This window comes from Apiospora hydei (genome assembly GCF_038363865.1).
Source record: "Apiospora hydei strain CBS 114990 chromosome Unknown utg000002l_segment0_segment0, whole genome shotgun sequence".
NCBI lineage: Eukaryota > Fungi > Ascomycota > Sordariomycetes > Amphisphaeriales > Apiosporaceae > Apiospora > Apiospora hydei.
In genome coordinates this window covers 3,777,050-3,799,021 of record NW_027117361.1, presented here as the reverse complement: position 1 = coordinate 3,799,021, position 21,972 = coordinate 3,777,050, and the positions used below count along the sequence as shown (strand labels likewise).

The following is a 21,972-nucleotide window of genomic DNA, read 5'->3' as shown; positions in this document are numbered from 1 at the left end:
GTCGGTTACTGGACATAGCAGGGACTCTTTTTCTTCTTTTCTTTTTTGTCCCCTTCCTCGGTTCTCGACGAATATGGCAACCGCAAAAGCCAAAGGGTCCAAAAGTGAGCAGTGACCGCCCTTGTGGAGATGGAAATGGTGAGTAAGTACAAGTGAGTTAAGTAAAGTGCGCGAAGGGCGTCAATGTTGGTCGCGCTGGGGGGTGCGGGCAGCCCAGCAGGCAAAAAGTGGGCTAGAGCTATGCTAGGTTAGGTGCTTTGCGTTGCGTTGCTTTGCTTTGCTTTGCTTCGGCTTGGTGTGCTGTGTGCTGTGTGCACAGAACAGAAAGCTGCGCTTCAGGACCTTTCTGTAACGGTCGATTGCCGAAGAGGACGAAGAGGATGTCGGCAGCGATACCCAAGTAGGGCAGGTAGGTAGGGATTGGGAAACAAGACAGCCTATGTACGGTATGTAGGTACGTACGTACGTGCAGTGCAAGCAAGGCCCGAACTACTCGGCCTCTCTCTCTCTCGCTCTCTCTCTCTCGCTCTCTCTCTTTTTTCTTCTTCGTCTTCGTCAAGGGACCCCGACTGCCAATACTCTGCTTGCCAGTTTGCTGCTCGTGGTCGTGGGTGGAGAAGGACTCACTCAAGACGAAGGGCAACAAATTAAATTCGGATAATCCCTTGTCTGCGCTTCTCTTCGGGCTGCCATAGTGGATAGCTAGTGGATAAGCCGGATGGGGTATCCAGAAGTATCCCCTACCTAACCTCGCAAATTCAAGTGTTTCTTCCTTGTTTCCTGCCGTCTATTCCAGTGCCATCTACATCTCGAACGCTGGCAGCAAGCCAGAGAGCCCCCTTCGCGGGATCCCGTCCTCTGCACCCATGGCAAATGCCGAAAGTGCGCAAATTTCAACCCGTCCCCCTCGTCCTCTCCGCCCCTCTGCCCCTCGGGAAGATAGCAGAGGTCACGACAAGGGGGGGCAAGGCCAAGGGAACAAGCTTATGTAGCAGTAGGCCTACAGCACTGACGTATGATGTAAGAGACGCCCCATCCGTGGCACATGGCTTCCGAGGGGGCCCTGGTCAACACGTCGACTTTCTCCTTGGCTGTGTACCGACAGGTATGGAGTATGGGCATGAGCCCGAAAACCGTCCACAACACTCGATATCTACAGAATGAGGTGAATTATATCCATGCTCCAGACGGGGAGCCTTCCCGACGACAGCTTACGCTAAAGGGCAAAGGCTCGATCCTTAGCACTTCGACAACTTATTAGCACATGGGCTATGACTATGTATGTACGGTACTAACCTACATTATGTATTGTACATGCCTTACCACCCACCACCTGCTACATGCTACCTACCCTTACCACCACTACTACAGTACACTACCACGCACACTACGAGACATCAATCAGGTCGGGCCAATCTATTCCTGTTCCAGCATAATTGATGTGCATTAGTCCAATGAAATAGTCGGTCAAGGACCCCCAAAAGTTCAGCGAATAACAACGGCCGACCATGCAGGAATAGGAGATTACTCAAGGCAACTGCAGGTGTTTGCTCTGCTAATACATGTTCCAAACATGCCAATTCGTGCAGTCCATCATCATGCGCAGGATGCACGCTGCTCTGCTCATGACTATACCAATCCATCCTGTAAAGGGCTCACTCAACACGCAGTCATCCGGTGCCATAAAATCATCAAATTTCGCTCAAGTCTATAGCTCTATAGCGATACATCTACCCTCCCATTCCCTCGGGATTGCCTGTTTTGTTTTAGCCAAGCACGCCCGCGAGACCCCCAGCCTGGTCCCATTCAAATAGCATCTCGTCAAATCTCGTAGCAGGTATATTCTCCCGAAAACTCCGGCTGCCATGCTTCGTCGTATCTAAGGAAGAAACGAAGCCCATATCAAATGCTTCCAACGCAAATGCAAATATACCATAGAATATCCCCGGCAACTCTACTTGATTTGCTCAAACACTCTATTTGGGGTGCGAGGGCAGACCGGCCTTCTTCGCGGCGATGGGGCCCTGGTTGAGACGGCGCTCGCCGTTCTGGCGGCCGTTGACGAAGTCAGGGTAGTTGAGAGTAAGCTCAACGGCGCCGTTCAGAATGTGATCGGCGGCCTCCACACCGAGCATGAACGAATGGTCCTGGTTACCGACTTCGTATCGCCAGCTGCCGAATCGGCCACGAGAGTAGATGTCCATATCCTGGAGCTTGGGGAGAAGCTCCTTGAGGACGCCCTCACGCTCCAGGGCAGGGGTAGGGTAACCGTGGTCAAACTTGCGGTGGTAGGTGGAGACAATCTCGTCCTCAGGCTTGATCATCTCGGTGTTGATCAGACCCTGGATGCAGTCGCGGAGAAGGTTGGCCTCGTCCACAGGCTTCTTGGTCGACTGAGAGACCTCGAGCATGATGGACCAGTAAGGACCCTCCTTGGCCTCAGTGCTCTGAGGCTTGCTGCCGTCAGCCAGCTGCTGGGTGGCGAGCTTGACGTCCTTCTGAGGCTGGTTGTAGGGAGAGTAGTTGGAGAAGATGGTGGCACGGTAGAAGGGGCAGTTGTCCTCGGGGAAGTAGAGCTGTTGGCATGTCAGTATCCCGTTCTTGGAGTAGTCATGAGATGCATTGACTTACCCAGCACTTGTCGCCAATGCGCTCAGGGCGCTCGCCTCGCAGACCGACACCAATGACGTGGGTAGACGAGTAGTACAGGCCCTTGCTAAGATCGACCAGCTCCTTGTTGTCCATGGCCTCGACCAAGTGGTCAACAGCCATGGTGGAAACCAGCTTCTCGTAGCCGATGGTGGTACCATCGGCCATGGTGACCTGCTTCTTGGCAGCGTTCACCTTTGAAACGGTGCCCTTCTTGCCGAAACGCTTGTTCTCGTTGGGGAGAGTGTCGGCAACAGCGATCCAGATACCACCAGTGCCATCGCGAGCAGGGAACTTGAAAGTGGCGTTGGGGCCCCAGTTTCCAGCAACCTTGTTCAGGATGACGTTCTTGGTGACAGTCTTGACATCAGGGGCAGCGACACGCTCACCGAGCCAAGCGGCTTGCATCTGTCATGTTCTGTGAGAAGATAGCCGGCGAATCTCAGGGTCGGGGGAAACTTACGTCGGTGGTGGGAACGGCCCAGACCTTGTAGTTGTATGGCCTCATGAAGATGTTGGCAATGCCCTCACCAGTCATGCGGAGGATCCACTCGTCAAAGTTCTTGGGCTTGGTGTTGGCAACACGGCACTCGAGGGCGGAGTCGATGAGGCCGTTCATGCAGACAACCTGGTCCTCCTTGGGCAGCATGGAGATGTTGTTCTGGAAGGGGTAAGGGACCCAGAGGCCCTTGTAGCGGACGTAGGAGATACGCTGGTGGGTGTACCAGTCATCCTCCTTGGGCAGGGCCTCGTCGATGCAGTCGTCGAAGTACTTGTAGTGGGAGAAGATAACGTGGCCGCCAACATCGTACAGCTGCAGATCGAATTATCATTAGCTCCGGTGCTCTCGAGCTGTTCGGAAATGGCAGTAGACTTACGAAACCCTCGGGGGTGACATCTGTGGAGGCGAGACCTCCGGCCTTCTCGCTCGAGTCGACAATCAACCAAGAGGCACCCTGGACCTGGTGCAGACGCTTCGCAGCACCTGAGATGGGTTAGCTCGCTGGAATGGCTTCGCAGTCGATCGTGTACTCACCAAGACCGGTAGGGCCCGCGCCAATAACGAGAACATCGACGTTGCTGTTCAATTGTTGTCAGTACGGTGGTTCAGTGCAGTCGGGGAGCTAGCTAGCGTATGGCAGGCAGGCAGGCAGGTAAAGACAGCGCCCATTGGGAACAATGGCAGGCGCCAATGGGTGAAGCAGCAGCTCGAGGATGTACTTACATGTCAGCCATTTTGCTTTCTTCTTTCAAATCTGTGGTGGTGACTGGGGATGCGAGGGGGTTCTCGAGTTCTTGGGACAGGAGAAGTCTTGAGGGGAAAGTTGTGAATTCGGACGGTGAGGAGGAAGCGGTATTAGAATAAAACAAACGACCCCACCCATACCAGGATTTCCCAAGCAGTTAGTTAGTTCATATTCTTATAGATCATGTACCGGTTTGTTTACTTCTCGGGTCTATTGAACGTTGCGACTTGAGGGAGGTGGCAGGTAGCGCCCGGAAAAGGTACCTGGGCCGGGGGTCGATAGTCGGCCTACCCCTCATGTCCTCCCACCTCAGCTTGCGCAAGGGGATGTACCATTCCCTGCCCAGTACTCGAGTCGCGGGGTCGATCCAGGGCGATCCAGCCAACAAATCAATTCACTTTTTCTCCTACACCGCACCTAAAAAGGTCAAGCTATCTCGTTGTACCTCCTCCAATTAGTTAAGCGAGCTCCCCGTCTGCATTCTGGCCTCCAGACTCTGCACCTCGCTCTCGAAAAGAACACTCGTCACTTCCTTCGTTCAAATAGGGGGGGCTATTCTGGGGGGCCTATACTGGAGACAAAGGCCGCCCATCATGGAAAAAAAGAGGGCCTGGTTCGAAGCGCAGATCTCGGGAGGGTTGCACCAGGAGCCGTCGCTCACTTCCCAATTCACTATCCTGTTTGCCCCCCTTTTTGGATGCGTGATGCGCGCGTCGCGGAGGGGAGGCAGACTTGCAGAGAGCACTGGGCGGCCGCGGCGGCGACGGGCAGGCTTGCTTCTGAAAGCTTAGAGATGACTTGGCGACAAGCTTAGATACACACGCGCGCACACACACACACACACAACGAGAAACATGGACCATTTGATTGATACCGGCCTCTTAGATGTGCGAGTAGGTCGGCAGAAGGTTGTGATGGCATGCTGCGAGACCGAGCTCTATCGCACACAACATGCACCTACTGTTCGACAATCCTATTTCATCATTGTTTCCACAGCAGCCGCAACAGTCCACGACAATCGACCTTATACCCTTGCATTTCAATTTTGGGTGAAATGAAGCAATATCCACCGCCCGCATCTGTCACGTATTTCTCACATGTCCGAGCTTGGCGTTCCGGTTTCATCCTTCCACGAGAGGTTTAGATCCCAGATGCTGTGCACACCCCAAGCTGCCATGCCTTGCCCACTGCTACCATATGGTGCCATTTTAGTTTCGCTCCGTCAGCACCTCAGCGTTGTGCAACAATTGGCTTTTCTTTACCCGTTGGCGCGGACAAGGCATGACGGGCCTAAAACAGCCAACACTCCAAGAAGAAAGGGCTGACAAACAGTCCCGGCCGCTGGAGATCAACAGATAAGCGGACTGGCCGTAAAGCACTTCTGCCGCCCTGCGATTGGCCCGTCGCCTTTCCTGATCGCCCAGCGTCCTCAACGTGAAAACCCTGCCATTGGGCTAGAACTATAGTCAGGAACAAACGAACGTGAACCCCCTTTCCCCTAGTCGTTGCCACTATGCAGTCTAATAATACTACTTGCTGACTACTATCCGCTAACAGCCCTTTGCTGCCCCAACTGCTGGATGGTGCACTGCGGGCGTTCAATACTGCCGGCCTATTTGCAGTAGCATTCAGCTTCCAGCTTCCATTTCCCAGCAGTTCGCTGCTATCGGTGGACCGACGTTCTAGGTACATGCTGTACATATGTATGCACAATGAGGGTGTGGGTGGGTGCGTGGGTGGTATCCCTCGCCGGCTTTATTTCACAGACCTTGCTTTTTCTTGACTGACTAGTGGGCGACGTCGAATTGACCACGGTTTATGGGTCTTGACAGATCATCTAATTTCGATAAGAACAAGCAGCAACCTCAGCCAGTCGTCTGTGCATGCGTTTGCGGCGCCCATCAACGGGAACACACAAGCCCTCAGCTCTAAGCAACGAGGCTCCCATGTATGTGAGGCGTGTGTATGCGTGCCTCTGTGCTGGCCATGTAATCAGCCCTCCCGGCACGCCTCCTTGGGCGGCTGCTGAATAGGGGGCCGTTGCAGCACTGAATTCCGTCGCAAGGGAGTGGGGTAGATCTACGCAATCAGTTGCTGGGAAGGGCTGCGAAACCGCCGTCTCATGTTGAGATTCTGGCAGCACTGTTTGCTCGGTTGTCCGTTCGCTTCCTGCTGCTTCCTGCTGCTGGGGGCTGCAAGAGGGAAAAGACCGGATCTGCTGTCGATCAGGCCAGACTGCGTTCAGGGCGTGGGCTGCTAAGCAAGCCTTTCCCGGGAAGAGTAGCTCACGATGGCTTAGCACGATTCAGTTTCGTGCTAATAATAAGTCATTGTCTGCAGTATATGGTTCTCGTCGACTTCCACGCCCATGACGAAAGCTGTCTCACAAAATGGGCTACCGGCGGATGCGACAAAGCTTCTTCCACCTCTTACGCGGCCGATTGCTCTGCCCAAAGGAGAAAATTCTCGGCTGCTGGGGTCCACAAGCAGTCGCAATGCATGATCGAGTGCGCTGTTCCACCAAACACCTACTTGCATACATCTGGCCAGAACTTAGGTAACCAATACGAGGCGGGCGACACTCTTCGAGATGCAGGTGTCTGACTCGACTATACGATACCGTCAACTCTCTACTATTCTCGTGTTCCCCGAGAAGAGCGCCAGTGATAAGGCATTTACGACTAGGCCAATACGCGTAAAAAGCCACCCTCATTTCGAGCCCGGTCTTGTAGTAGAAAGTATAGCCGTGCAATCTACGGGAACTAGCATTCCAGCTGCCAAACGGGATAATTGAAGCAGTGAGAACTTTTTCCGCCTGGGCGCACGACATTAGCCTCGAGCAGCACGTACGCAGCGAATTTGGCGGTTTCCTGGAGTCCAGCACTGAGTCCACCGTCCAAGCCCACTGTCCAAGCCCACTGTGTTTGCTTGATAAATGCTTGTTTCCCAATCCCACGGGTGGTGCACACTGTAGCGCGGTCGCTGTTCCGGGGACGACGAACAGCGCGAATTGGCGTCCGTGGTGCCCCGCGATGGTGATTCATTGCGACGCTGGGCGGGCTGGCTCCTATAACTATGGGTGCGATGACAATGTCATCAACCCAAGGCATTGAACAGGAAGAGGCTCTGGCGTTCGGGACAGCTGGACGATGGGGAAGCGGGTTGGCGGGTCGTTGATTCGTCACCTCTCCTACCAAGTAAGCTCTGTACGCCGGAGTGTGGCCTCCAAAGATTACCATTGTCCTCTGCATATGTCGATGACAATTTACCTTTTGGGATGCCGGCTGCCATTGCAGCCAAGCAAAGCAAGCGAGAGGGCTGGCTGAGTGCATGTGCATCTTCGGGGGTATTAAGCGGTATTGAGGCAATGTCAGGATGGTATCTATAACCCTGTATAGGGAGTACCTACATACTCTTCGAGATATACATCTAGATATCTGCAGGGGTGGGCTTTCCAACCGCGGGAGGAGCCTCCACCCACCACTATCTACTGCACGCAGACCAATGCAATCTTGTCCTTGCCGGGGGTGCTAAAAGCACAAACACCGAATAGGATGTAATGACCGCCGCGGAAAGGATAAATAATGCAGCATGCTTTTCTTGCTTTTGTCCATTGCAGACACGACGAATAGTGATGGCACGTCGTTGTTTCAGGGTCCCGGAAGGCAGCCAAGCCACCACGGCCGATTTTGAGTTGTGTTGTGTTGGCTGTAGTTTTGGTGCGACAGGCACTGAAGGCCCTGAAGGCCCTGAAAGATTCCCGCCAAGGGTCACCCGAAGTCTAGAAGCCGGTCGGCTGGAATGGTGCCAAAGTCTAGGTAGAAAACGTGCTGGGGGCCGCGACTATTCGGACAGCAGCGGCGACTAGTCGTCAATGTTTATTTGCTAAAGATGGAAGTTTATGTACGGCTGCTGTGACGGGCCAGCTGAGTGCTGAAGTGCGCATTGAGCAAGCCAGATTGGAATTTATCCAAGGACAGCAGCAACAAACAACAGCGAGCAGGATTAGGCCCGATCACACATTGCAATAGCACTGCAAATCTGTGACGATCTTTTGCAGAGCTTGGGGCAGGCTGGCGCGTCCACCCCTAATGAAGTACCGGGCCCGGATGCCTGCCCCCCACCGTCCACTGACGTGAGTGAATGCGTGCCTCCAAATGTACCAACCAGCCTCTCTCGCTGTCCAGGCCCATCACCCATGCCATATGCTGTGCCGCCGAGTCGGCGGCGATTCAGCAATGTACCTCCAGTACATGCTACAGATCAGCTCCCCGGGTAACCTAGAACAGAGCACTGGAGGGTACTCGGTCGTGCGTAGTGCAGTGCGCGTGCTGTATGCTGCCCCCCCTATCTGCCTATCTCCCTTCCCCCTCCCTCAAACCACCCACCACCTGTCCTGTCCTGTCCGTCCTAGGTCCTAGGTCCTAGGTTAAATAATCCCAGATCAAACCTGCGTGGGTGGGTGGAGCCCTGCCATAACTCAAATAATGCAGCCCTTTTTGCCAACTTCCCAGTTTGCCCTCAATTGATTTAACTCTTCCTCCTCCCCTAAACAAAACACCAAGCCCGTCTTCTCTCCTCCTGCGATCCCTTCTCTGTACTCTTCAATCTCCTTTTGAAGCCGGTCCAGACAAGGTCAACGCTCTGCGCGGTCTTGGAATAGTCACTTCTCGACTTGCTCTCACCAGACATCCCGGTCCTTTCTAGGCCATCTGCACTCGTTACATCCCTCTCATTCTTGATACCACTGTACTGTACACTTCTCTTTTATAGCATCCTTTTAATCTTTCCCCCATACCAACGACAAAATGAGCGGCGAAGAGAAGACCAGAGTCTCGGGCGAGATCCCGCGGCCTGAGCCCAAGGGCCCCATTCTGCCCGCCCCTGCTACCGATAAGTCGGATGCTCTTGGCCTGAGCCTGAACATCCACCCGGCACTATATGTCACGTACGTCGATGATCCAGCTGTGGCGCGCGGCGCCCTCCCTTGTTACGGAAGGAACATAGATCGCTAACTAAGAGGCACACACAGAGTCTGGATCGCTTGCTCGTCATCCGTCATTCTGTTCAACAAATGGATTCTCGACACCCTCAACTTCCGTAAGTCGCACCGCCAGCGCCGATTCGCGCACTTGCTGCGGTGAAACACGATACTGAGACTAGACAGGTTATCCCGTCATCCTCACGACGTACCACTTGACGTTCGCCACGATCATGACGCAAATCCTCGCCCGCTACACCCACCTCCTTGACGGCCGCAAGACCGTCAAGATGACTGGCCGCGTCTACTTGCGCGCCATTGTGCCCATCGGTGTCTTCTTCAGCTTGAGTTTGATCTGCGGCAACCTGACCTACCTGTATCTCAGTGTTGCCTTCATCCAGATGCTCAAGGCCACTACGCCCGTCGCTGTCCTCCTTTCCAGTTGGGTAATGGGAATTGCCCAGCCCAATATGAAGGTTTTGATGAACGTCTCGGCCATTGTTGTTGGTGTCATGATTGCCTCCTTCGGAGAGATCAAGTTCGTCTGGGTCGGCTTCTTCTTCCAAATTGGTGGTGTCGTCTTCGAGGCTGTCCGTCTCAACTTGGTTCAGGCTCTCCTCAGCTCCGCCGAGTACAAGATGGATCCTTTGGTCTCTGTGTACTACTTCGCTCCCGTTTGCGCTGTCATGAACGGTATTGTTGCTCTTTTCTGGGAGGTGCCCAAGGTTTCCATGGACCAGGTCTACCACGTTGGTCTGTTCACTTTCTTCCTGAACGGTCTTTGCGCCTTCATGCTTAACGTTTCCGTTGTGCTTCTGGTAAGTCTTGCAACCCCCGGTCCTCATGAGGGACAAATGCTGACAGACGAAATTACAGATCGGCAAGACCTCCTCCCTTGTCATGACCCTCTGCGGTGTCCTCAAGGATGTGCTCCTCGTGGCTGCCTCCATGCTGATTTGGGGTACTCCTATCTCGGGTCTCCAGGCCTTCGGTTACACCATTGCTCTTGGTGGCATGATTTACTACAAGCTTGGTTACGAGGCTATCAAGGGCTATGCTGCCGAGGGTGGCCGCCAGTGGGCTGAACTTGGCCAGACCAAGCCTGTTCTGCGCAAGGTCATCGCTATCTCGGTTGGCTTGTTCGTCATATTCGTCCTCTTCGGAGGCTTGGCCCCGACTTACGCCCCTGAGTACGACCCTTCCAAGTACATGTCTGAGGCCGCTGCGAAGTACGGCTGGAACTCATGAGGGGGTGAGAATCAATGAATGGGTACAACACCTGTTTATTATATGACATTTGATATTACGAGGCGAGGTCCGGAGTTCATAATGGCAAAACCGCCACGAGATGATGATGACGTGGTGGTTCGATCACTGGGCAAACCCCCCAGGAGCTATGAACAGTGATCATAGCAGGATGGGATCCTGATATTTCCAGTACATAATTTGCACCCATTTTCTTCCTTCCCATTTTGCGCCCTTTTTATACAAGGAAGCCACTTGATTGGATCCTTTCTCATTCACCCGGGCCTTCCTCCTATCTATAAGGAAGGGCCTGTCAGTGTTTGATTGTACAGCTATAGAACACAGGAAAGGCGTCGAGAGCAAAGGACTCGGTGGGACGGAGATGTTTCACGACAAAAAGTGTCCGGATGTAACTTAGAGAACGGCGCTGGGCGAATAGACAAATCTTGAATGTAAAACATCGAATATATTTGGACCACACTTCAAATACCAGCAGTTCGGATACTGTGGATTGTATTTTTACCTCTTCAGCTACCTAGCAGAGAGCAAACTATAGATAATAGCAAGTGAACAAAATCCTTGACCTATATTTTGATACTCGATCATAGATGCCTACCTTTTCGTGTGGACTGCATGACTACGTGTGTGGATACCAATAGTGGTCTGCTGGTTAAGTTATCAGACAGCGACATGTACGAATACCCGATATGTAGCTCGTTTGTGGCATACTGACTTCTGGTAGAAAAATTGTCCAGAGTCTTGGATTCAATACACACATCCACTCGTCATGTTAGCCGCGTTGACGTCCGCCAAAAGGATTGGTCTATGAGAGAGACGAACGCGGAAAACAAGGGCAAATAATTACATGCAATTAAGTTTGGCCCCTTTATCTATCAGCCTCCAAATCTTTATCTTCGTTGTCTTCACCGACATGATTGACGGTTGCCGATCTGCTCCTCAGATTCGCGCTCGTTCCACAGTCCGCCGCTCTATTGGAAGGCAAAACTGATCATGATAGGTCTCTCATCTATTGCATACCTACTTCTTTGCCTGTTAGAGAGAATAAAAATCCCCTTGGCGGCTAAACACGTGGGATCTATCTATCGGCCCTATAAGGTATCCCAAGACATGGATTGTGCGCAATATACATAGAGCACGCTGATTATGTGCTTGTGGCGCAGAGATTCGCCAAGAGAGAAGAAGATGCAAGACAACGAAAAGGGCCCAGCAGCGTGTTTCTTGACTCCCTGTCTCGCGCGACGGACCGCTGGCATCGGCGGACGTCCATCCGTTTTCGAAATATTGACTTGAGTATACATATATGGCACGCGCGGCTATTTGCGAATTATTCTGAAACGAATTTACCTTATTTACTTCCTTAAACCCCCTATGTTGACGTTGCCCATGGCGTTGAGTTAATGCAAAACTCAAGGTTCTGGATGCTTTTCTACGCTCCGTATTGCAGCTATATGGAGGTACATGGGCATGCCCTGGAGGAAGCTTGTCGTATATGACGCCACCACCGGAACAGACTTTGCAGAGACAGAAGGGGAGAAGCGTTCGGTTACCTTGTTAGCATTCCTGCAGCATATAACTAGATCATATATGGATGTGATGTTGACACGGCAGACCAGGAGGCCCTGCTAATACTTGCAACATTGTATCACAAGATATTGATCACCATGGTCATACCAAGTAACGGACCAAGTTAAGTTGCTTGAGACATCTATATCACCGAAAGACAGGAAGCCGAAAGCCCATAACAATATGCAAGGCTGATCATCGGCACGTGGCTCGGTCTTTGCCATTGATAGGTCAAGATCAGAAACATGTTGAAACGTTCAGAAGTCACCATCACTAGAAGTGTTTGTTGGTTGCACAGGGTTGCTTTCTACCAAATTAGGTACAAAAAGCAAGGGGTAAGGCAGTTCCCCTAGTTCATCCCAGTCATGTTCGGCCAACTGTCGAATATGTAGCAGTTGTGAGTGTTGATCCAAAGTCCAACACCGTTCGGAGACGAACGAATAATACTAATATTGACCTCTCCGTGACCTTTAACTCCTTTGAAGCGCCAGTTCTGTTCCGTCGTATCGAGGTCAGGCATCATTACTCGTCGAGAACACAGCACACACGGACACGGTCGTATTTGGTTGTCTTTGTCAATGCTGTCAATTCATCAAGAGCAATTTCCTATTGCGCTCTAGACCGTAAAGGATGCGATATAACATCTCTCCCATTTTCCCTTGAACCCCGAGAACCGAACGACATGAGAACGTGAACGAGGAAAATGCGTTTTATTTAGAATCCTGCAAAATGGTTAGCCGGGTCGACCGAGGGGGCGTTGGGCTGGTGCGCAGTGGTAACATACTCAGAGGGGTGAAGAACCATCGGTTCTTGCCGCTGGTGTAGCGCTCCTCCAGCACCTTCTTCACGTTCTTCTTGGCATCCTCACGCTGGCTGACCTCCTTGAAGGTGTCGGCAGTGACGGCACCCTTCAGACCCTCAAGCTCCAGAGTGTAACGGGTGGGCATCAGATGGTTGTAGTTGATGGCCTTGACGAAAGGCTTGATCTTCGAGCGCTTCTCCTGGCGGGTCTTGGACATGCGACGGGTGATCTTGGCAGGGTATCGCTCGATGCCAGCAACCAGAGCGTGGCCGTAAGGGTGCGTCTTGTTGCCGCTGTCGACGGGCTGGATGATGACGACCTTCACGAAGGCATGTTAGCAATTGACTCCCGCCGTCTTTGAACTCGTCGTGCCCCCGAGTAATCATCATGTCTTCCGAGGTCGAACCGCTCGAGTTGCGTCTGTCGAATAATTTCGTCCCGAGCGTGCGTCTTCTCCCCTCCACAGGCACACAAATAATTCTTTGGGGCGGGAAGTCTGGCTGTCGAAACGTACCTTCTTACCGGCGTAGCGGCCGCGGGTGATGATGGCAACTCTGCCGACCTTAAGGAACTTCATTTTGTCGTCGGGTTGTCGAGGGCAAGTATGAAGTCGGAAAGAGGGACGTTGTGTGTGAGGATTGGTGATGTTCCTTTGGCCTGCGTTGACCAACCCAGCTGGAAAAGTTCCCAATGAAAAATCGTGGATTTGTGTGTAGGGCAAAAATCCATGGCCAATGAGAAAAGGCGATTTGTGGGGTCATTGGTCTGGCCCGAGCGTCTGATTAGATAACGATGCTGCTCCCACTTCTAAAGGTACTTGATGGCAAGTATCCCCCGATAGGCCGATGAGCAACGGAGCTTGGGACCGGTTTGGTCCGAGAAATTGACAATTGACTGCGCAAGCTGATGAAGCTCACCAACTCAACACCACAAACCCATGGACATGGCACTCGGCTTGATCGCAACTTGAATAGACCCCAGCAACTTCCGTTAATAGAGCAATTGCACACCTATAACGTCGTCTTGCGCCTCAAATTGTGCAAACAGCACACCATGGCACCTCCTACTTATATCATCTCCAAGGTTGCCGACCCGATCTTCGCTCTCGTCATTGGTCTCGGCGCAGCTGCTACTCGGATCAATCGCGAAGAGAAGGAAAAGGGCAAGACCACGCAACAGACAATTGCTTCTCTTCAGAGGTAAACACTCCATGAAGAACCCCCTAGCATGTGCGATTCGATTCTACGAGATGCTCTATACTGACATGCGCTTGTCAAGACGTCTTGGGCTCTCTAAGAGATCTTTGTGATTCCACCTCAACCTCCACCTCAACCTCAAACCTCGAACGCGGGACCATACTCTTTCTTCATAGCCTCGCGAACGATTTGGCCACACAACTTTGCTGTAGGGTTCGTGGCAACAGCTAGTCTCTTGGCGATTTCATTCCCGTATCGTCCGCCCAAAGCAAAATCTCTAGATGCCGCTTCTTCAAAGTCCATCTTAGTCCAGCCGATTTCTTTGCGATCCTCGTGTATATGCAAATTTCTCCCGTCCGACAGCCCTTTCGCCGTCATATGGTACAGCGCTGCTCTCTGGGTGTGAGAAAGCGCCAGCGTCTTGCTCGCTTGTGGGGAGATGGATGAAAACAGGCTCTTGGGTGTCAACAGTTTGACAGCTTCGTCAAGATCTGAGAATGCCATTGCCGCTGCCTCCTGTTTTTCCGAGGGCGCCGCGCCCTGGGCAAGGGCTGTTGGGTCATCTCCATGCAAAAACATCCTGTCGCCGTATAATCGTCTCAGAGCCTGAGCTCTGTTGTTGCGGGCACTTGCGTACCGGGAGTGCTCGGCTATCAGTTGGCCAAGTTGGGCAACGCAGGTCTTGTATTGTTCGGTAGGGTCTGAGACTGAAGTGGTAGTCTTGAACCCGGCCAGCTGCATTTCAAGTTGCTGCATTGCCACTACTATGTCGCGTTCTCGCTGAGAGACCCGTTCGTAGATAGCGGGCTGATGGATATTCGGGTCTTTGGGCAATGTCGAGTCTATCAGGACAGCCATAAGGGGGGTTCGATTCCGGATCCTTCATCTTCTCCAGCACGTTCTCGTCTCGCCGACTAAGTGAGGTGGACTCCATGATGACTTATCGTTTCTTCGGGTTGGTATGTCGGGATAATTCGGGTTACTAAGTAATTGTCGTGGGGCCTGGGTATATCTTCAAATACTGACAACCGACGTCCTGGTGGCTCGGGTTCGACTTGAAGACGTAGTGAGAACGGACTGAACAGAAGCTGAATACAGCTCAGATGGTTCGGGACTTTTCATCAGTCGCAGACCTGGGGAGGGGGCGGGGGTTCCCAAACAACAAAGCTCAGCGCCACAAGTCTCTACCAGAGTGCGATAGTTGCCTCTACGGGTGACTACGAATCCTAGGCGGTCGGATTGATAAGGATTTCCTCATTCTCCGGCAGGCGCATGCCGCATTGTGTCGAAGTGCATTGATATGGCAGGTTGACGCTGTCTGAGTGGTCACTCGCCGCAGTGCCCGTGGATGGCCGTGGGTAGCCGAGCGGGTTTGCGCCTGGCCCGAGTCTATCAGCAGCGCGGCCAGCATTCCGCCATCCATGGATGCAAGAACAATGGGATATCCGCATCCAAGCTCTACGTTCAAAGCAACACTACCCGCCGTTGCGCATTGTTTCGGGCCATCTGACCTAAGCAAAGGGGCCTCCAGTGCGGAATTTCGTAACGGCAATGTCTACCCTCGGATGGCAACCGTTGGTCCGCCCTTGACCGTTACTGATCTGCCGGGACTTACAAGTCATGTTAATATCGTTCGGTATTCCACAATGATCTCCTCACTGATACTCATTGACGAATCCATCAAAGCAAAGCTCCCTCTCTCTGACGTGAACCAAGGTCATATTAAACGTGGCAGCTGGCAATTGACGCTTCTGGTACTACCTCACAGCCTCTATTGACTTACCGGCACCCATTTGCAACAAAAACACCAAACCTATTGCTCTTCGACACTACAGGCGACCAGATATGGCACCTTCCGCAGTATCCGAGCTGCCTAATGGCCACACTGTCGATATGCCTTCCTCTCAGGTAGACAGCGTCACCCACACCGACAGCTTCGCAGTGCAAGCAGGAGTTGCCAACTTCCAAGCCTACGACCATGTCACTTGGTGGGTGGGCAACGCTAAGCAAGCGGCGTCCTATTACAACACCCTATTCGGTTTCAAAACCATAGCATACAAGGGCCTGGAGACAGGCAGCAGATACTTCACATCGTACGTGGTGGCGAATGGCGACATCCGCTTCGTCTTCACATCCCCTATCCGGTCACATACCCACCTCCCGGAGGAGGAGCCCATAACCGAGGCTGAGAGTGCCCTCCTCAAGGAAATGCACGCCCACCTGGAGAGGCATGGCGACGCCGTCAAAGACGTCGCCTTCGAGGTGGACAACGTCGAGGGCGTCTATTTCAAGGCCATGTCCGGCGGCGCCGTCTCGGTCCAGGAGCCCGCCCGGATCCACGACAAGCAGCACGGCGCCGTCGAGACGGCCGTGATCCGCACGTACGGCGACACCACCCACACCCTCATCTCCCGGGGCTCGTACAGTGGCGTCTTCCTGCCCGGGTTCCGCGCCCAGTCCCCACCCCCTTCGAGCGTCAGCCTGCCCCCCGTGGACCTCGCCCGCATCGACCACTGCGTCGGCAACCAGGGCTGGAACGAGATGGTCGCCGCCTGCGCCTTCTACGAGCAGTGTCTCTCCTTCCACCGCTTCTGGAGCGTCGACGACTCGCAGATCTGCACTGAGTTCTCGGCCCTGAGCTCCATCGTCATGGCCTCGGCCAACAATCTCGTCAAAATGCCCATCAACGAGCCCGCCCCCGGCAAGAAAAGTCCCAGATCGAGGAGTATGTCATCTATAACTCGGGCGCGGGCGTGCAGCACATCGCCCTGCTGACCCGCGACATCATCTCGACCGTGGCGGCCATGCGCGCCCGCGGCGTCGAGTTCATCTCGGTCCCGCCCACCTACTACGAGACGATGCGCGAGCGCCTCGCCACCGAAAAGCGCTCCTGGGAGCTCCGCCAGGACTTTGAGACCCTCGAGCGCCTCAACATCCTCATCGACTACGACGAGGGCGGCTACCTGCTCCAGCTCTTCACCAAGCCCCTCGTCGACCGCCCTACCGTCTTCATCGAGATCATCCAGCGCGAGCACTTTGAGGGCTTCGGCGCCGGCAACTTCAGAGCCTCTTCGAGGCGATCGAGAGGGAGCAGGCCGAGAGGGGTAACTTGTAATAGATACGATTGATATTATTCAGCCACTGACTGCCACATGAATTAACGACTACCAAAGGCAGGACGAGAGAAAAACTTGAGGTCCCCAGTTGATGTCAACCATAAGGGGGTGTACCTATGGAAATTGCACACAATGTATATATATTAGAAGACAGCTGTAGTGTCGGGTTGCGAATCCACAGGGAAAAGCAAGGCATGGTCGTTTATTGAGCAAGCGAGCACATATTCATACCAGCAATAGGCTGTTCACCATCATTATATCATTTTAAATATCATTATGAGCCGAATCAGCAGTGATCTAATTTTGTCTGAAATGCTGTGCTCAATAATTCAGGCTCGATAAGGGGAGTCGGTCGTAGGGCCCCGATCCAGTATATATATTTACAACGTGGAAGAGATGCAAAATCCCAGCCTCATCCAGGCGGCAATCCATCCAATAAAGGCCAATAAGTATCCCGTTTGGGATCACGAGGCGTTGTTTGCCTCGAAAAACGCCGTTTTCCTTTCTATCCTTAAAACTTCGCTCCTGGTCGACTTGCATCATGAGCCGTCTCTAATAGCTAATGAAGTCTTTCTTCTTTCTTATGTAAAGACTCTCATTCACGAGTCTATCTCCATCGCGCTCCCGTTGGCATTGCCATTGACATGAGTCGCCGCGGGACCCGCGTCTACACCGTTCATCTCCAGATCCGGGTCGGGGTCGTCTCTTGCCCTCGTGTCACTCTGGCACCCCGGACAGTTGTGCAGAATCTCGTGTGCAAACAGGTCACAGTCTATGCAAAAGTGGTTGTTGCAAACTTCGCATGCGTACCGACTTGACTCGCTTAGCCCCCTCGGCTGTTTAGGTGTTTTGGCCGGAGCACCTGGTGCTGCGGCGCCGGCCTCGGCTTGGTCCTTTCCCTTGCCCTTGGCCTTCGGCGGGTCGGGAAACGGGGCTAGACAGGCATAGCATGCCTTCGAGCGGGTGGCCTTCGACCAGGGAACCTCCGCCCAGTTTCGTAGAGGGAACAGATGATGATACGAGCGAGCCAAGTGAGTGGAGAGAATCAGCGTTAAACCGCAGCCAGGGCACTCGGCTGGTAAACGGCAGACTCGGGAGCCGCAGCGCGTGCAGTCGTAGCCCTCTCTTGTGGGTCGGTTGTGACATGCGCAATAGTTGATCGTGTCCCCTTCTGCCAAGGTGCGAGAGGGGAAGCCCATCATGAGCAGGCTGGCATTGCTTTGTTCTTCTGTACGTGTTGCGGGCGGTGTCGTGAGCTCGAGGAGTAAGTCGCGGAAATGCTGCTCGTGCAGTGCTATCCGATAGCCGGACTCATCGCCACCATTCGTTTTGCTGCATAACTCGGCGCAGATGGCCACCTGCGCAGCGATTCCCACCACTGATACTCGTACGCGGTCCTTTATCAGCGAGCCGATGGTGTCATGGATGTCGCCAGGGTCGCTGGACATGAGGGCCCCGTAGATGACGAGGACTTCCCGTGTGCCATGTGAAGGAGTATTGCTGTAGGTAACGTATGAGAAAGACGGGTTCAAATGTGTTGTACCGATATCGATTAGGCTTTGGGGGAAGAAATACTCACAATAAAGCACCCCCTACACATCTCCAGCGCGTTCTGTAAACTGGGGCTGCCCTGGGGCTCCTGCTTGACCCATTCCTCCAGCTTCTCCAGGTGATGGCTTGGACTTCCGCTCATGTCGCTTATGCGGACGGCGACGCCGTCCCTCATGCCCACGATGCTCAGCTGGGAGATGGGGTTCTGCTCGAAATATTCCCGTACAAAGTCCCTCGTGTAGGCCATGGTCAGCTCGTGGCGACTGGGCAGGAGATCCTTCTCGAGCATGGCGAAGGACATGTCCAGGACGAGGACCAGGTGCCGTATGATTCCTCTCTGGAGGGGCGTCGTGTCCTTGAGCAGGCGCGCGCGCTTCTGGGCCTCGGCCAGACCCTCGATGGCGCCCAGCAGGGAACCGTCCGCGCCCTCGGTCACCTCATCCCAGGACCGCTGGAGGTTCTCCCATGCCGCCGTTTTCTGCTCCTTGCGCCCGCCCTTTTTGCCGTCGGGTCGCGGTCGGCCGCCGCGCGTGTCGTGGGGGTTGCTCGAGGCTAGTTGGAATTCGTCGTCGGAGCCATTGTACTCGCCGTCGGAGTCGGCCATGGTGGCGGCGGTGCTGGCGAGTGAAGGTTGTGGAACGATGGGCGACGAGGCACAAGGGCGCAAGCAGTCACCCCAAAGATGGGAACAGGTCGCGGGAAGGACGCCGGCCAGGGCTGCTTTGCAGGTGCCCTTGGAAAGAAGGCGCTACTGCATGGAAAATCAAAAGGTGTGGTGAACTCGGTAGAACGTATGGAAAAATCGGAATTGGCAAGACCCTAAATCCATAAACCCAACCACCAGGTTTCACATAGTCTGCCCCGAAGAATGTGTCTTTGGCCGTCTGCGCATGGGGAGCAGCCGCTTGCAAAGGGAGAAGGGGGAAGAAGAAGAAAAGAGAATGAATCGTCGGTCGGCGAGGCTGTCGCCAATTGTGACGCACTTTAGCTCTACCTTACCACTTGCCTAGCCTTGTCGCGCTTTGTCTTTGTGCTAGGAGTAGGAGCGTCGTCTGGCGGCTCCTCCCTTGGCTGGCTTGGCTTTGGCTCGGGGGGCAGTTGAGAGGGTGGCAGGTGGGGCGCTGACAGCGGCTCTGCTACGGGAAGCTCAGCTGAAGGCTCCACTGCCGGTAATTAACAACTGATATCACATCCATCTCGCTGCATTAAGGAGCTCGCTACGTAATGCACGAAATAGGTAGCACTTGCATGCAGTTGCCTGTCCTACGCTACGTTGCTTATTTCACCTCTGTACTGTGTGTGATGCGTCTGGCCAGCAACACTGTACAGCCAATATTCTTCCCTTCCGCTTTCTGCTAGACGCCTTACGTTCTCATCAATTATCATTGACCTGGTTGTGCAGCTACATGTATCCTGTTCTCACACATGAGCTATCCAACATTGAACACATAGACTAACGAAGGTTGCTCACTGTTTGCTGCATACCTAGGTAGGCAGAGGGGTAGGTGCTGCATCAAGTCACACGGGTACGACACAGCCCGGCTGCAGAACCGTTGCTTGAGGTTGCTCGCATTCAAGTCTGGAAACCACCAGGCATGTAGCCAGCTGCAGTGCTCGGCTTATACTTCATTCGAGAAATCATTGACGATCCTCGGTGATAAATAAGTGCATGGGGGGTGGAGTGTCTGTTGTCGTCAGCCATCCTTGTATTCGATCAACAGCAACATCAGAATACCAAAGTGGAATTTCCCGAGCGTAGCACCACGCTTATACAGTGGAACAAACTCGACAATCGGGTCAGGACATGACCTCAGCTAGGTCAACTCCAACTCCTGCAACCGGCTCAGAACACAAGGCAAGACTGCGAATCACGACTACGCCTGATAAAGGAAGTGGTGGTAATCAAGTCTTGAGTCTATCGTACGACATCATATACATTAGCCGCGTAAATGGGGTATACTATCAACTATGCTACTAAACTCTCCGGTTTTCCACACGACTAGCATATCTGCCACTGAATCATGCTGTAATGTCTGGACCAAGATATGCTGCTCCTCCTCTAGTCCAACTTCACTTGCCGCGTATATCGTATTGCTGGACAGTTCGACTCATTTCCCGGCATACACCTCGCTCAAGGTGCACGTTCTTCGATGGTCGTGTTCCACGTCATTAAAAAGGAAGGCCCAATGTGGCCCTGGTAGAATGTTGCTTTGTTGGAATGGGAGCTCTCGTGGTTCCTAGGCAAAATAGAGACCGCCTGTGAATCCAAAAATAAATAAAAAATAATAACGAAGTGGTATACCCATGAACCAAAAACTCCAACTCCGTGGTCAAATGAGAGACGTGAATATGATTAGGGATAACCGGTCGCCGGTCCCGTCGCAATAGGCCAGTCGTCTTCGGTTATGCTGGACCAGAAAATCCAGACCATGATGACGGAAAGCAGAGTGAACAGTGTCTCGAATAGAGCGCCGTCAATCTTGCCCGCAGTGCCGTTGCAGATGTAAGGGCTGATCGTGTAGTTGAAGATCTGGCCGATGGCGAAGAGCAGAGCAGCTCCTGTCAAGTAGGCCATAGGTCGGACCTCGCCAAGGACACGCAAGACCAGAATCGCCTCAAGAACAAAGAACGCGACCAGGAAAACCAGAGGTGCGAGCTGGTACAGGACATAGAGCGCAATATGACGGTTGCCACCGGCCGCGTCCATGCTGCCCTGAAACGTCCCAGTCCAGTCATATCCCGTGTCGAGGGCAATATAGCCAGTGCCGACAAGAAGAACGATGCCTGAAAGGGCCATCAGACCCATAGAGATTGGCGTTCCGTCGTCGATAACCTGGTATCCGACAACACCGTTAAGCATCAAAATCCACGTCGTTGCGATCACCATGCCGATGTGAATGCCGGTGAATGCCTAGCTATCAGTTAGTCCATGCGCTCAGGCCATGTGGAAGTTTGGTCGTTCAAAACCTACAATTCGGACTGTCGAGTTCAAGGGGAACTCTCCCACGGTGAAAATTTCGCATATCTCAAGAATGATGTATCCAACGAGGAACAATTGCATTTCCCTTTTCAAATGTTAGTTACGCATTAAAAACCATCAAGAATATAATATGGTGGTTCGGCTTACCTCCGGCCAACAGCCGCTTTCTTCCTTTCAGATAGTAACAGCAGCAACACTGAGACTGCAATGGCGATTCCGCAGAGTAATATAGAGCCTTCAGAGTCATTAGCACTGAGATAAATGTTCTCCCGCCATCGAGACTTACCCAGGTTGCCCAATTGACGGCCGCCGCTCAAGGGGATACCCTCCAATTTGCAGCCGCCCCATGGTCCCGTCTGATTGTGAGATTCCGAGAAAAGCTGTATTACCGGGTCAGTATTTCAATTCCAATCTCAGCAGCGCTATAACAGCGAGGATGTCGGCTACTTACATTACATATAGGCAAAGTTGCATCGCGGCAGAAGGCCTATTATCCGGGACAGCTGGTCAGCAAGTGCAATCGTAAGAGAGCCGGATGCGACTGTCGCGATTGTCGCGCACGCGCGGGGGCAGGATTGGAACTGAACCTACATTGAACTTGCCAAAATCCGTGGACCCCAT

At 53.2% G+C, this 21,972-nt stretch overlaps 8 protein-coding genes across 8 annotated transcripts; 2 read left to right on the top strand and 6 right to left on the bottom strand.

Moving 5' to 3' along the window:
* Positions 1-1,976: 1,976 nt before the first annotated feature.
* On the bottom strand, positions 1,977-3,885 carry PG997_001187 (udp-galactopyranose mutase; the record flags this gene model as incomplete). Its single annotated transcript, XM_066805502.1, has 6 exons — positions 1,977-2,576; positions 2,632-3,057; positions 3,113-3,463; positions 3,528-3,634; positions 3,686-3,729; positions 3,875-3,885. The coding sequence occupies 6 exons, from the start codon at positions 3,883-3,885 to the stop codon at positions 1,977-1,979; spliced, it is 1,539 nt and encodes a 512-aa protein (XP_066675275.1).
* Positions 3,886-5,733: 1,848 nt separating this feature from the next.
* PG997_001186 (uncharacterized protein) lies at positions 5,734-7,135 on the bottom strand (the record flags this gene model as incomplete). The annotated part of the gene is made up of 2 exons (XM_066805501.1): positions 5,734-6,190; positions 6,747-7,135. The coding sequence occupies 2 exons, from the start codon at positions 7,133-7,135 to the stop codon at positions 5,734-5,736; spliced, it is 846 nt and encodes a 281-aa protein (XP_066675274.1).
* A 1,569-nt stretch (positions 7,136-8,704) lies between these two features.
* PG997_001185 (uncharacterized protein) lies at positions 8,705-10,125 on the top strand (the record flags this gene model as incomplete). Its single annotated transcript, XM_066805500.1, has 4 exons — positions 8,705-8,844; positions 8,929-8,996; positions 9,064-9,695; positions 9,754-10,125. The coding sequence occupies 4 exons, from the start codon at positions 8,705-8,707 to the stop codon at positions 10,123-10,125; spliced, it is 1,212 nt and encodes a 403-aa protein (XP_066675273.1).
* Positions 10,126-12,338: 2,213 nt separating this feature from the next.
* PG997_001184 (60S ribosomal protein eL27) lies at positions 12,339-13,175 on the bottom strand. The gene is made up of 3 exons (XM_066805499.1): positions 13,023-13,175; positions 12,491-12,827; positions 12,339-12,428 (listed from the first exon to the last, which is right to left on the bottom strand). The coding sequence occupies exons 1-3, from the start codon at positions 13,083-13,085 to the stop codon at positions 12,421-12,423; spliced, it is 408 nt and encodes a 135-aa protein (XP_066675272.1). The 5' UTR covers positions 13,086-13,175; the 3' UTR covers positions 12,339-12,420.
* A 667-nt stretch (positions 13,176-13,842) lies between these two features.
* Positions 13,843-14,562, bottom strand: PG997_001183 (uncharacterized protein; the record flags this gene model as incomplete). Its single annotated transcript, XM_066805498.1, has 1 exon — positions 13,843-14,562. The coding sequence occupies one exon, from the start codon at positions 14,560-14,562 to the stop codon at positions 13,843-13,845; it is 720 nt and encodes a 239-aa protein (XP_066675271.1).
* A 788-nt stretch (positions 14,563-15,350) lies between these two features.
* On the top strand, positions 15,351-16,832 carry PG997_001182 (uncharacterized protein; the record flags this gene model as incomplete). The annotated part of the gene is made up of 3 exons (XM_066805497.1): positions 15,351-15,420; positions 15,473-16,374; positions 16,422-16,832. The coding sequence occupies 3 exons, from the start codon at positions 15,351-15,353 to the stop codon at positions 16,830-16,832; spliced, it is 1,383 nt and encodes a 460-aa protein (XP_066675270.1).
* Positions 16,833-17,419: 587 nt separating this feature from the next.
* Positions 17,420-18,975, bottom strand: PG997_001181 (uncharacterized protein; the record flags this gene model as incomplete). Its single annotated transcript, XM_066805496.1, has 2 exons — positions 17,420-18,320; positions 18,410-18,975. 2 exons carry the CDS (start codon positions 18,973-18,975, stop codon positions 17,420-17,422), a joined length of 1,467 nt encoding a protein of 488 aa, XP_066675269.1.
* Positions 18,976-20,724: 1,749 nt separating this feature from the next.
* Positions 20,725-21,972, bottom strand: PG997_001180 (chitin synthase III catalytic subunit domain-containing protein; the record flags this gene model as incomplete). Its single annotated transcript, XM_066805495.1, has 6 exons — positions 20,725-21,282; positions 21,343-21,436; positions 21,499-21,586; positions 21,638-21,731; positions 21,803-21,838; positions 21,943-21,972. 6 exons carry the CDS (start codon positions 21,970-21,972, stop codon positions 20,725-20,727), a joined length of 900 nt encoding a protein of 299 aa, XP_066675268.1.